Source organism: Terrapene carolina, unplaced genomic scaffold (assembly GCF_002925995.2).
Source record: "Terrapene carolina triunguis isolate 2854851 unplaced genomic scaffold, T_m_triunguis-2.0 Scaffold193, whole genome shotgun sequence".
Classification (NCBI taxonomy): Eukaryota; Metazoa; Chordata; order Testudines; family Emydidae; genus Terrapene; species Terrapene triunguis.
In genome coordinates this window covers 4827227-4841178 of record NW_020664544.1, presented here as the reverse complement: position 1 = coordinate 4841178, position 13952 = coordinate 4827227, and the positions used below count along the sequence as shown (strand labels likewise).

The window sequence follows — 13952 nt, the reverse complement described above, 5'->3', positions numbered from 1 at the left end:
TTCTCTTAATTTCCAGCTGCCCAACTGCATTAAAAGCTAAAAATACATTAAATACTATCCTAATATTACTTTTCCACTTAATTGCTGTTGCTGTCACAGGGATGTGACTTGAATCACACAGGGAGGTGGCCTGTGCAATCGTGAAAGGGAAAAGACGACTTTCTATTATGATGCGTGCCACACTATGGAAAAGTCTGAGAACTGCTTCCTTACTGGTTTCCCTGGTGAAGTGACATATAAATCTCTCTTCCATCGAAGTCATGACCTCTGTTTTGGCAGCCTAAAAGATACGGCTAGGAAACTGCTGGCTCCAGAAGCTGTGCTCCTTTTGCTGCAGTGCTTCTAGTTCAATTACCAAACACACACTGCTTCTGGCAACGCAAAAGGCTTCCTAACATTTAACAGGGTTGGCTTCCAAGGACCCATTAGCAGGGTTTTTTTTTTGAGGGGGTGTCAGAGGAAAGAAAGGAGCATCAGGCTACAACAGCACTGCAAAGATCTAATCAGGACAGGCGGAGGCCATTTGTCGGCAGACACTTCAGTAAACATGGCTTTCAGGTTTGTAAGCACAGTGGGGAGTTTATTAGCACCTTTCAACCTGCTGCCTCTCCTGTACTTTTATTCCCATCTAAATGACTTCAGCTTCAATCATTCAGAAGACTGGTTCCCTATAGACCCAAAATAATCTATGTCAGCTACTACCAGGCAACTTTTCAACTAATGGATTAGAATAATACAGTCCCAGTGTCACAAACTGAGAAGGCCTGCTTAGTAAGAAAAGTTCCTGATGAGACAGTGAATCATCCCTACCAGAAAGGAAAATAAGGACTTATCACTTTAAAAGTAATCTAATATGGTGGCTTAGCTCATTTCCATGGAAACCTGCTGTTCTCTTCCCACTCTCTGACTACATTCAAACAGACTAAGTCAACTTCTTAACATTAATTCACGCACACATGAACTAGAACAGGTTAATTAGCATTTTTCTGTTTATACACCTGTTCTTCGGGCACATCTGGTCAAGTAGGTATTTTAAAATCCACTTTAAAGACAGCTTTTTAAAGTATCTAACTCAACATGTCTATTCCCTTTTACATGATGCTTTAGGGGGCACTTGAAGAATCTAACCATAGTTAGGAGCAGCATGACAAATCTAAACACATGATATGTCTCATCTTAGTTAGCATGCAAGCTCCTTGGGGTGGGGACAGTCTCTTTGTTCTGTGTTTGTACAGTGCCTAGCACAATGTGGTACTGGTCCATGTTTAGGGCTCCTAAGTGCTATGGTAATACAAATAATAATAAAAATACTTTAAATATTAGATACCATAGTTACAAGGTTTCCAAACCACTGGTGAGCAAGTTCGTGTCCCACAACCAGAGCAACCCACTGGCGGGACGAAGAGCAGGAATTTTTGGGATCAATCAGCAGTGCAGTCTCCCTGTTTTTTAAGAAATAAAGAGAGATTAATTGAGCAGCACACATCTGGGAAAAATAAGATTTAAAACAGTCTGAATTACCTAAGCAAGCTACAAACATGATCCGCACAACTGAAAAACAGAAGTTGTTTCAGTTTGCACATAAAACAGTTACATTAAATTTCAGAGCTGTTGGGATGACTTGGGGCAACACTTCCTCAAAGTATGCATGAAATCAAGGGCAAGAAACCCAGACAGGAGAAAAACTTTACTCTGCAAAAAATAGTCCAGCTACATGACTAGAAAAAACAGGGGAAAAGTCTCACCTTGACTGCAATTTGCTTTCACACTTCATAATGTATGCAAAGCAAGTCTTCTTTCCCACACTCAACCCAGAAGGAGTCACCACTCATCCACGTGCCCAATCATCAGTTGTGTTACATTTACCATCTCAGATGCATACGAATATCCACACACAGACACACACACACTCATTTCACTTGTGATCCAATAAGGGAACGCTAAAGAAATCTACAAACACCTGTGTCATAACCATGGCTCAATAGGTCAATCAGAAGAGACTTTCAGACTCCTGCGACTCAAGGGGGAAAAAAAAATGTCTTGGATAAAATAGAGCCTGGACATTATGCCAGCCTCCTATCTATCATACAGGTAACAGGCAAGACTGCCAATCTGAATGCAAGGGGAGAATGTAGCACTAGCATTAAAGCAGGCTTACAAAATTCTACACACCCAGGGCAAATAATTTTTGCACAGGGAATAAAATATCAGTTCTCGTCAGCATGGTAGAGTGGGCAAGTAGATTTTGTGCAGGGCTAGTAATTTTTCATGACAATTTTGTAAGGCCAAATTAATGGGGTAAATTTAAAAAGAAAAATCCTGAAATCTCACTTCAATGCTAATTAACCTAGAGCTAATGAGAGTCCCATGTTGCAGAGGCCGAAGGGAGCGCCTTCCAACAGCTCAAAACAAACATGAGACTATCAAGCAGAAGGTATGAAATTTTGCTCATCTGATCAAGCAACTGAAAATGGAAGGCAAGATAAAGTTTTTAAAATTACTCCACCCACATGTTTGTCCTATGGTTGCAGAAGTTTACTGACTTGGCTAGAACATGCAAAAATCAAAAACAGTTTTCTAAGCTGCGTAAATAACTACAGAACTATTGGGGGCACGGGAGGAAAATGTAGCCAAGAAAACACTTTTCTTTTTTTGCAGAAGCTGCTGCTGCCAGATGCTTCAAAAATCTTTCAGGCTATCTTGGCCAGTAGCCTTAAAAGCTCATTCTTGCCCTTCTGAGATGTGAACACCAGTGCATTCTGGTGTAAAAGCCTAAATTACTCAAGACTGAAGCTAGAGTTTGGAGGAAGTTACTCAACCTTACTTGGGATGAAGCCCAATTATTATATCTCCCTAAAACCAGTCTGATTGCCTCCAAAATTAGTGAACAAAGGGGGGAAAGACAGTATTTTAACAGCATACCTATAAGTAACAAGGCCCCAGTTCTCCATGGCACCTTTATAAAATAAATACAAAGGTTTATTGACATTGATACACACCTCTTCCTAAATGTTTAAAATTCAAAGAAAATCAATACCGTTCAGCAATAAAGTGAGTTACTTTACCAGCTGCAAAGTCTGCAATAGCTATGAGATCAATTTTAGGAAGAGGATAAGGAACATTGAAGTAGTCCTTATAAAAAGGCAGAGTTTTAGCAGCAACCTATAAAAAAATAAAAGAAAAACCTAGTAAACATTTTGAACTAACTCGCAAGGATAGGCCAGAATTGACATTTCCACATGGCTGTAAGTACTCCAGAAAGCTGCACATACTGGCTCTCTACCCCAGAAATCCCACTTCTAAAAAGTGGGACTTCCAGGAATGCCAGAGTACCAACATTGGAAGTACCCCAGTTTTTTCCAGGTTTCAGCCAATCTCTACTACCTTACACTGACTTTATATAAAAGGTGATCATACTAAATCATCTCAGTCGGGTCAGAATCTAGATTTTTGTCATGACTTCATGTTTTATTTGTATGTAATGAATTTCAGTTTACTATCAAGCCTTGTTTCTCCATGTCACTAATCAAACCAAAACCAAAGCAGCATGACAAGTTTCACATTAATTGTGCTGTTGATAGAACTCAGCCAGAACGTAGGCTCCCCACAACTGGGGACTACACAAATAGTAGAGAAATCACTTCAAGCGCATTTACCTCTAACGCAAACTTTCCCTGTTCTGCTTTGCCAACAGGAGTGTAAACACGGACTAACACACCATCAGACGACCTGGTCTCTACAAAGTCATATTCTCCCACCACAAATGCTACTAGGTACGTTGACATCACAGGTGTGCGGGCAAACTTCACTTCCACCAGATTTTCATCATCAGGGTATGGCTTCCGATCAGTGACATTCTTTCCAACAAACACAAAAAGGAATCTGATTAGTTCCATAAAAAGCAACACTGGATTACAATTTAAAATGCTCATTACATTTATAGTCCCCAGCTGAAAAACAAATACTTATTTTCTATAGTTTACTCCACAAGTCATATTTCGCACCGCAGTAGCTAAGGTCTGATGGATAGCTTTTGCTATCAGTTCCTGGACTCCCGCTCTCCAGGACTGGTGACAGGATCCATGCCTATGGAGCCAGTTTCCCCTAAGAAGTTTTCAGGGCATGATTCTTTTGTTCAACCACAGAAAGGATGGCTGCAACAAAATAGTCGATGGACAAGACTTCTGCCTTGCATTAACACATTACAGCATCAAGCTGCCTGAGCAGAAGAAACTGAGTCCTAACTGAAAATGGCCTTTATTAGTAAACCGTCATCCCACAATAGGAGCCTGTAGGATGAGACACTGAAGGGTGGTTTCTCAATGGCAAATGACTATTATGAAGATTTACACCGTATTTGAAATGGGGAATGTGAAGATACCCCCTTCGTACCGGCGATGAAATTGCTACCCATCTCCTAGAACTGGAAGGGACCTTGATAGGTCATCGAGTCCAGCCCCCTGCCTTTACTAGCAGAACCAAGTACTGATTTTGCCCCAGATCCCTAAGTGGTGCACTCAAGGATTGAACTCAGAACCCTGGGTTTAGCAGGCCAATGCTCAAACCACTGAGCTATCCCTCCCCTACCACTCGCTCCTGTTACGTCTGAACTTTAATTATCAGCTCTCCAGGGCAGAGACTGGTCTTATTCGTCTATAAAATGCCATGCATGTCTATGTAGTTTTCTAAACAAGCAAAAGTTTTATTTTTTTCATTCATTTAATTGAGCAGCACATGTCATGCAACGTGTTAGGACTCGTTTTAATAAACAACCCTCTCTGGCTTGTGCAGCGTATTTAATTTCTGTACTAGCGTCAGCTAGCAATGGATATCTACTTTTAAAAAAGCTTCCCTCAATCAAGTATAACTGCTTAGTAATGACAAATAATACAATCCATCTTTCTATTAATGGGTGTCACCAAAACACATCACTAACTTGCAAACAAAACAGCTACATAGCCAGTTGCTATTAAAAATTGAGTTCATTACTTGCACATTAAGCACTTACCATATTTGACAAAGCTACTCTGTCTTTAGGGACGACCAATGAGATATCGAATGTTGCCTTAATAGCAGGTTCATCCCAGCAAGGGAAGGCTCTGCGAGCATCAGTGGCCTCAAGGAAATAAGAGCATTAACTGAATAAATCTTTCACAGAGATTATCACAATGAAGCACATAAAAATACATTCTATTGATAGTCTGGCAAGCTAGAGTCAGTCTCTGCTAGAAAAAGTTTCCTTGTTCATCTTCCTTGGCCCTTGGATTAGTATGTTTTCTCTTAGCATATAGTTTAATTCACTCTCAGGTTAAAAAAAAGGCAAGAGAAATTCATCTTGTGTTGCCACTGAAGTTTACAGTCCCTGAGCAAAATTCAGCACAGCCATGACCCGAGTAATGCTTCAGTCATGTAAAAGGGAGGGTGCACAGACCTCCATAGAAAGCACACATGACCCCTTGGTGGCATCATCTCATTAGATTGCACACACCACGGTATGTTTTATGTGCATTAGATAAAGGAAAGAGTGCTTCATGTTTTTGTTTATGTAACAAACTAAGACAACCGTTAAACCGTAGTCACCAACCAGTCGACTGCAATCGACTGGTAAATCCTGGAGAGATCGCGATCTCCGGCCGCTAAAAATTCGGCAGTGCAGCAGGGCTGCCACTAAGGCAGGGTCCCTGCCTGCCCCAGCCCCACACCGCTCCTGGAAGCAGCCAGCATATCCCCACAGCCCCGGGGGAGGGGGAGGCAGGGGTCGTCGCATGCTGCTCTTGCCTGCAAGCACCGTCCCCACAGCTTTCATTGGCCGGGAATGGGGAACTGTGGTCAATGGGTGCTGCGGGGGCGGTGCCTGAGGAGAGGGGCAGCGCGTGGAGCCACGTGCCCTCCCCGGAGCACATGGTCCCCTTATGGGAGCAGCGTGGGGCGGAGGCAGGCAGGGAGCCTGCCTTAGCTCCGCTATGCCGCCGCCTGAGGTAAGTGCCACCCGGCAGGAGCCAGCACCCCATACCTCTCCTGCACTCTAACCTCCTGCCCCAGCCCAGAGCCCCCTCCTGCACCCAAACTCCCTCCCAGAGCTGCACCTCTCACCCCCTGTCCCAGGCTCAGCCCGGAGCTCCCTCCCACACTGTGAACCCCTTGGTCCCAGCCCAGTGCCCACACCCCCTCCCAAACCCCTGCTCAGTGAAAGTGAATGACGGTGGGATGGAGGGCGACGGGGTGTGTGTGTGTGTGTGTGTGTGTGTGTGTGTGTGTGTGTGTGTGTGTGTGTGTGTGTGTGTGTGTAGGGCGGGGCCTCAGGGAAGGGGCGGGGCCTCAGGGAAGGGGCGGGGTAGAACTAGGTTGCCCTTAAATTCAAAAAGTGATCGTGTGCGCAAAAAGTTGGAGACCACTGGTTTAAAGAATGGTATTAAAATGTAATGACGTTAAGAGTTATAGAATACTTGAGACAGAAGATAGCACACAATCTGAGTGCCATTAAGCTATTGGGAGTAAGTCAGAGAGTCAAAGTAAAATATTAGCGTACTTTCAAAAGGCAATTTATATGGATATTTGGTTCAAAGCAGCTGTTAAAGGAATTTGTTTCTAACACTGCAGCTGTTATACATATGCATATACTATATATAGACAGAGACTTTGACTGAGGAATTTGCCAGACCCTGGATTTGTTGACTTTTAGGTCACAGTACAAAGCTTATTTTTTATTACCTTCTACTTTGCTGAGAATGAGAAGTGGAAAATATGGATTCTAAAAAAATCAGGCCATGCATGTAGTTGAGACTAGAAAAACTGTCCCCAAATCTTCTCCCAAGAGTAAATCTTATATTATGAATGACCCTTTCTGAAAACAAAAATACAGCTCGTACCTCAAACTGAGTGACAGCAGCATAGCGCGTGTCTCCGGAAGGGGTGGTATATTTACTTCTATAGAAACCTTTCATTTTATCATTCAGCTCTCCAACAAAGTCTATCTTTAACGTCCCCGTCCCTGTGACAAAAAAAGAACAGATGGGACATGTTATTTGGAGGTGCCAAACAGAACATTTATTTCGTCTGGTTTTTCAGGCCGGGCTACTTAGTTGGCTCACTGCCCTTCTGAAATAACTCTTCCCTCCAATTCCTCCCCACCACCGCTCCATCGCCAACACCCCTCGAACCCTCCCCTCTTTTGGCAGCACTGCATAGAACACTGCTCAGTGGCAGCTAAGCATTAGGAGTAATACAAGCAAAATCTAACCAGCCATGGAGATATAGCACTTGACTCGTATAGTACCTGTGAGGCTTCTGCTTGTATTCACTTTTTCTACTTTATTGTAACCAGACCAAGCTCTACCTTTTACCCAATTTGAGGACCTGATACTGCAACTATTACAAGTGAGGGATGCATGATGGGATGCTAGTTTTAACTCTACGCTCCACAGGTAGGCTTAGAAAGCCTATTTATATGGAGTGCCTAAGCGGATATTAATAGAATCTTATGAAAATCTAATACAGTAGTCAAGGTAGAGCTGTCTGCACTCTGACATCCAGGATTTATTCTGCCCTTGATGCCTCAGCACAAAAGGGGAACCTGATCTTGCTAAGAAAGGCAACATGCCAATAACCTACAGAATAGAGCACAGTAACATGTGTATCTGCTTAGAATCTTTACAAAACTGCATGCACAGATAAAAATATACACCTTATTCAACTGTGGTGTCAAATTCCAACCTAAAAAAATCTCTCAGCAAACAGAACTGCCACACAGTTAACAAGGAGTTTGTATATTCAAAGCCTGGAGAGCACTACATTAATTCAGCTTAGCCCTTTCTGGGTAACAAGAGAACAGATCAACAATCTCTCACATAAATAGCTCCTAAGCCTAACTCCCAATGGCAGGCAGATGATTAGAATCACCTCAGGTGTTCAAGAGCAAACTTCACTATTACTAAAAGCAAACGATCACAGAATCATCTTTTAGTTCTATAGGCCCAGAGTCGGACACATCAACGTAACTTTATCACGGGTGCTGTTTACTTAGTGTGTCAGCGAGAATGTTCTTTGTAGAGCAGGTCTCAAGTCGAGTGAATGTCATTTACAGTGTCAATGCAAATTAAACTTTATTCTAGTGCAATCCAGCCACTGATACAGTTCTAATGTGGAATCAACTGCTAACTAAGGAGCTAGACTGACAGTAATTTTTAAGGCACAGGCACAATTGTTCTTATTTAAAATATACTCTTGCAAAAGCCTACTAGAATTCTAGAAAAGAGGACCTACAAACCTTTAATCCCATCATTGTGTTTTAATTTCAACCTGCTACTGCCAAATATAATTGAACAAATTGAAATTTACAAGAATCCTATCTTCTACTGGCTCACTATAATGAACAAACTAGACCAACTGGATAAGTCCTACATGCATAGAATCAGACTTTGTGCATCTGTACATGAAACGTGAAGCCTGCTGCAGCTCCCCATTCTTTCTTGGAGGGGGCAGGGGAGGAACGTCAAGAACTGAGACAACGAAGTATGAGAGAATGAAATATGGAATTTTTAAAGTAGTTGAAATTTTGTATCTTTCAAATCTTGATTTTTTTTAACAGCTAGGCAAATAGTAACCTGCACTAGATTTTTTTTTTTTAAGTCAGTGAAATATTTAAACATCTCTACAAGAGGAGTGTTTTCAGCTGACCCAGACACTAGTATTTTACCATACAAATTGCCGCTATCAACAGGAACCCTCCCCTACAATGCTGCCATTGCTAGGCATCATGATACCTATAGGCAGACAACCATCAACTGCACATTTTTTTCCAATGAACTACAAGTTAATCTACTAATTATTGTCCAAAATCGTTAATGTGCCTAACCACAGAGGACAATATCAAACAGAGGATCTGCTGAAAGATTCCTGAAGTTGTCAGCACCGAACCACTTCTGCTGGGTAATGACAAAATTATTCTATAGCTAAGAGTGTGTGTGGCTTGATAGGAAGATTTCTGCTGCAATACCAGTAGGCCATGTGATTTCAGTCAGCACAAACACTTAAATATGAGCATCTGCAGCGTCCCACCAATGTATCTTAACCTTTTAAATGATTTCTCCCCATCAAGTCAGAAGATAGTTCAGTTTACTTTTCATACCCATTCAGTCTTGGGCCGCTCTGCATGGGCTGCCAAAGGAGACTGCCTAGAAGTAGAGCCAACTGTGGTATGGATTTGTGCGAGATGGACATCAGCCCCTCCAGGACATGGGGTGAATCCAAATGCTCATTTTATAGAAGCCTCTCAGTAACCAACTCTCTTCCAGTCCCTACTAACCTGGGATAGATTTTAACTCATGTCAGATGTGAAATTATTCATCTCCTAAACTATCCAATGATGTCACCAACCCCAACAACTACTTGAACAATGCTGAGGTCTAAACTGGCCTCAAAAAGTTACTTTATGTTTAGATGACAGAGAGGGAATAAGTATTGTGAGTAAATCTTGAAACTGTGAGTAAATCTTGAAATAGAGCAGTCTTACATTATAGTACTTTGGCCTTACTGCAGCTTTCATTCAGGGATACTAAGGCACTTTACAAACAAATACTTAGCACTTTGCACTGTGGTTTATATGCTTAAAACACTATACAAACATTCATTAATCCCCAGTTATGGAATCAAGACTCTAGAAGAGGGCTGAGTCTTAAGCAACTTCTGTCATTCCCAGGTCACCAATTTTCCTTGGTCCTCTTCTTGTTTTCTCTTTCTTGTCTAGCCAAGACACCCAAAACATTCAGTGAACAATTAAGCTACCTGTTTGGTGGGAATTGAGAACGGAAAGCAACTCTAGCCAAGACAGAGTCAGAGCAGGAGAGTCATAGTAACCTGAACCAGGCCCACTTTCTATGATCCTCACCCACTTCTTATAGGACATTCTATATAAAGGAGTTTTTCAATTAACTAGATAATTTCACTATTAACTAGGACTGTCAAACGATTAAAAAAATATTCACAATTAACCGTGAGATAAAAATAGTCACGATTAATTGCTGTTTTAATCGCACTTTAAATCAATAATAGAAAACCAATTTAAACTTATTATATATATTTTTGGATGTTTTTCTACATTTTAAAATATATTGATTTCAATTACAATACAAAACACAAAGTATACAGTGCTCACTTTATATTATTTGTTCTTACAAATATTTGCACTGTAAAAATATAAACAAAAGAAATAGTATTTTTTAATTCACCTCATACAATTACTGTAGTGTGGTGGTTCTCAACCAGGGGACAGGGCCCCCTGCGGGGCCGCGAGCTGGTTTCAGGGGATCCGCCAATCAGGGCTAGCATTAGACTCGCTGGAGCCCAGGACACAAAGCCGAAGTCTTACTGCATGGGGCTGAAGCCTGGGTCCCTGAGTCCCACCACCCGGGGCTGAAGCCTGAGGAATGTAACTTTGCAGGGGCCCCAGGCAAATGCCCTGCTTGCTACCCCCTAATGCCGGCCCTTGCTTTTATATGCAGAAAAACAATTGTTGTGACACAGGTGGGCTGTGGAGTTTTTATAGCTTTTTTTTTTGGGGGGGGGGGGGGTGGAAGAGGGCTCAGAAAGAAAAAGGTTGAGAACCCCTGCTGTAGTGCAATCTCTATCATAAACGTGCAATTTACAAATGTAGAACTTTTTTTTTTACATAACTGTACTCAAAAACAAAACAATGTAAAACTTTAGAGCCTACAAGTTGAAGCATGAAGGGACATACAAATGTTTAGCATATCTGGCACATAAATACCTGGCTACGCCAGCTACAACGTGCCATGCGAATGCCTGTTCTCATTGCCAGGTGACATTGTAAATAAGAAGAGGGCAGCATTATCTCCCGTAAATGTAAACAAACATGTTTGTCTTAGCGACTGGCTAAACAAGAAGTAGGACTGAGTGGACTTGTAGGCTCTACAGTTTTACATTGTTTTGTTTTTGAGTACAGTTATGTAAAAAAATTTCTACATTTGTAAGTTACACTTTCACGATAGAGATTGCACTACAGTACTTGTACAAGGTGAACTGCAAAATACTATTTCTTTTGTTTATTTTTTTACAGTGCAAATACTTGTAATCAAAATAATTCAAAGTGAGCACTGTATATTTTGTATTCTGCGTTGTAACTGAAATAAATATATTTGAAAATGTAGAAAAACATCCAAAAATATTTATAATAAATTCAAATTGGTGTTCTATTATTATTTTCCAGTGCGATTAAAACGGCGATTAATCACAGCTATTTTTTTAATCTAGTTATTTTGTTTTGCGTTAATTGCTTGCATTAACTGCAATTAATTGACAGCCCTACTATTAACACTGAGGCGTTACGGAAACTGGCCCCTCTGTTTAACTGCAATGTAAATATTAAGCTAGTTAGAAACTGGGCACTAACTGTTCAGTTGCCTGACATTCGCCCATCAGATTGTGAAATTCAGAGGGGGAAATTTTAAATAAAACACATAGCAAAAGGAATACACAATAAGAGAGGCATACAGACCCACCCTGAGTGACAGTATTTTAACTTGGCTGAGCCACGTAGCATGTCAGTCTGAGGCCTGGTCTACACTACAGAGTTAGGTCAACGTAAGGCAGTTTTGTAAGCGTCTACACTAAAATGTAACTCCCACCGATGTGAGTCGCCCACTACACCGACTTAACTCCACATCCATGAGAGGCGTAGCACTTAAGTTGATGTAGTTAGGTGACAGTATCTGTGTTGACACTGTTACTTACATCACCTGTTGGCTGTCAGCCCCACTGCGGGGCTCACAGCTGGAGCTCACCTGTCCCAGGGCTGACAGCTGGAGCCCCCAGCACCCCTGGGCAGTATGGGGACTCCAGCTGTGAGCTGGCAGTCCCAAGGCAGTGAGGCTCCAGCTGCCACTGCCCCACCATGGCCCACACAGTTAAGCTGGTGGAAGCACGCCTGGGGAGGATGCGCACAGCCAACAGAACAAGCACAGTGTGGATGTGAAACACCTCTTTAATTACTGCAGCAGTCGAATTATCTTAAGTCGATTTAATTTTGTAGTGTAGACATGCCCTGAGACTTTGGAAGCACCTCTTACCTTTTTGTAGAGTACTGGGAAAGGAGAGAGTAACTTTCTCATCTTCATTCTGATAGTTGAATCCCGTGGCGTGTATTTCTGAAACGGAAAGAGCACTTGGTTCAAACAAGAGCCTAGAATGTTTCCATAACTCAAGAGCACTTTACGTTCACACTTCAGTGAATTGAGGCCAGCTGAACTTAGCAAAATGCTGTATTCACTAATCAAGATTTCAATTAACATAGAACAATGTAAACCTAAACACCCAAAGAAATACCACACTTACTGACAAGGTTCAATGCTCTATTCTCATGCCTCAGAAAACCAATTTAAGCATATTTATGTGGGGGTCATAGGGTTCCCACACACTGATTTCATTCCAAGCTACTACCTCAATCTCTTCCCACTCCATTGGAATGCTGCACTTACACAGATCTGCAAAGGCTGAGCAACCTAATTGTTTCACAACTAGAGCAATGAGAGCAGTATGTTCAGATTATAAACTCTTTGGGGTGAGGATTGTCTGCCTCTTGTTCAGCACCAAGCATGTTGGTGGCACTTAAATGCTGCTCTCCTGATACAGAGTGAAATTCCAGTTGAGATCTCCCAGTTGACATGAAATGCAGCAGTGTTACGGAGAACAAAGAGAAAAGTTGGTCCAATAGAGATCTGTTTAATTTTACCTAGTTGTCCAAAACATAATATTTACAAAAAATCAGACAATTTGTTTTAGAAGCTTCTAGATCTCAATTTGAAAAACCAATATTCAATTTTTCAAAGCTGGTTCTTATACCCTGAAAATGAAACTCAGAGGTCTTCAGGAACAGGGACCCTGTCTTTGTTTAGATTTGTAAAGCAGCTAACAAGGGGCTCGCAGGTCCAATTGGAGCTGCTAAGCACTACATTGTAAATGGTTACTGTTAAATAACAAATCCAGGCCAGACTGACAGAGTGGAAATCAGCACTCTGATACCAAGCTCATCCACAGAGCTGCAGTGTGCTCAGTGCTGAGGAAGCACCTTGTTTTGCTGCCTTTCTAACCAATTCAGTGAGTGGCACTTACTGTGTTTGGAGAGAACGGTTGTGTCCAGCACTCCTCACCCAGGAAAATTGCTACAGCTTTCAAGGTGAGATCCTAGACCCTCTTCACCACACCCCTGGTCTACACAAGTAATCCATCACTAACAAGCCTTGAGAAACAGAGTTGTACGTAATCAACGGATGAACACTATTTTTAATACTTCCCAATGTTCTGAGCTGGTATATTTCCATTCAACACATCACGTGCCTACACAGCATTATATACACCGAGGCATAGTTGTGGATTTACTAATACACATTGGCTTAATCTTCTAAGGTATTAATATTTAAAGGACAACAGAAATAAGGAAAAGGGTGATAGAAGAAATTGACTGTGTTAGATATGAACACATTAAAAGAGGAACATTCCACAGTATCCATTCTCATTACATGGATCCTTGAATCACTATGCACTACATCTAGAAATGACGGAGTTTAATTTTGAAGCATTACAGAATAGCCTCTTTTTCTAGGGTCATATATTGTGGTATTTTCCAGACATGCATTTTTAGATACAGCCACAGAACACTCAAGTTCATTTTATCAAGCCAGGAACTGCCAGGAAGAACTCCTTTTTCAGGAATACTGTTTACTGAAAATGTGCTTTAGTTTACTCTAGTATAAAATATTGGGGAGAGAACATGTTGCTCCATTTTTTAAAATGGTGCATTGTTTCAGCTTGAAAGTCATGCAGAGTAAATACCAATCTCTGCTGACAAAATTTAAATGTAAAAATTGCATGAATGCATACAGTCTTACCTGCTTGCTCCATGATACTTTACTCAGGAATTAATCCGCATTGATTGCAAT

General features: G+C 41.4%; 1 protein-coding gene across 1 annotated transcript in view; it reads right to left on the bottom strand.

Moving 5' to 3' along the window:
* Positions 1-13952, bottom strand: part of LOC112109265 (puromycin-sensitive aminopeptidase) — a 60854-nt gene that overhangs the window by 26143 nt on the left and 20759 nt on the right. Inside the window, exons 3-9 of the mRNA XM_024203706.2 lie at positions 12084-12161; positions 6870-6991; positions 5009-5116; positions 3657-3857; positions 3066-3162; positions 2923-2956; positions 1328-1442 (exon numbers count right to left, since the gene is read on the bottom strand). Of these exons, the coding sequence (XP_024059474.1) occupies positions 1328-1442; positions 2923-2956; positions 3066-3162; positions 3657-3857; positions 5009-5116; positions 6870-6991; positions 12084-12161 (755 nt within the window). The remainder of the gene's footprint in view (positions 1-1327; positions 1443-2922; positions 2957-3065; positions 3163-3656; positions 3858-5008; positions 5117-6869; positions 6992-12083; positions 12162-13952) is intronic.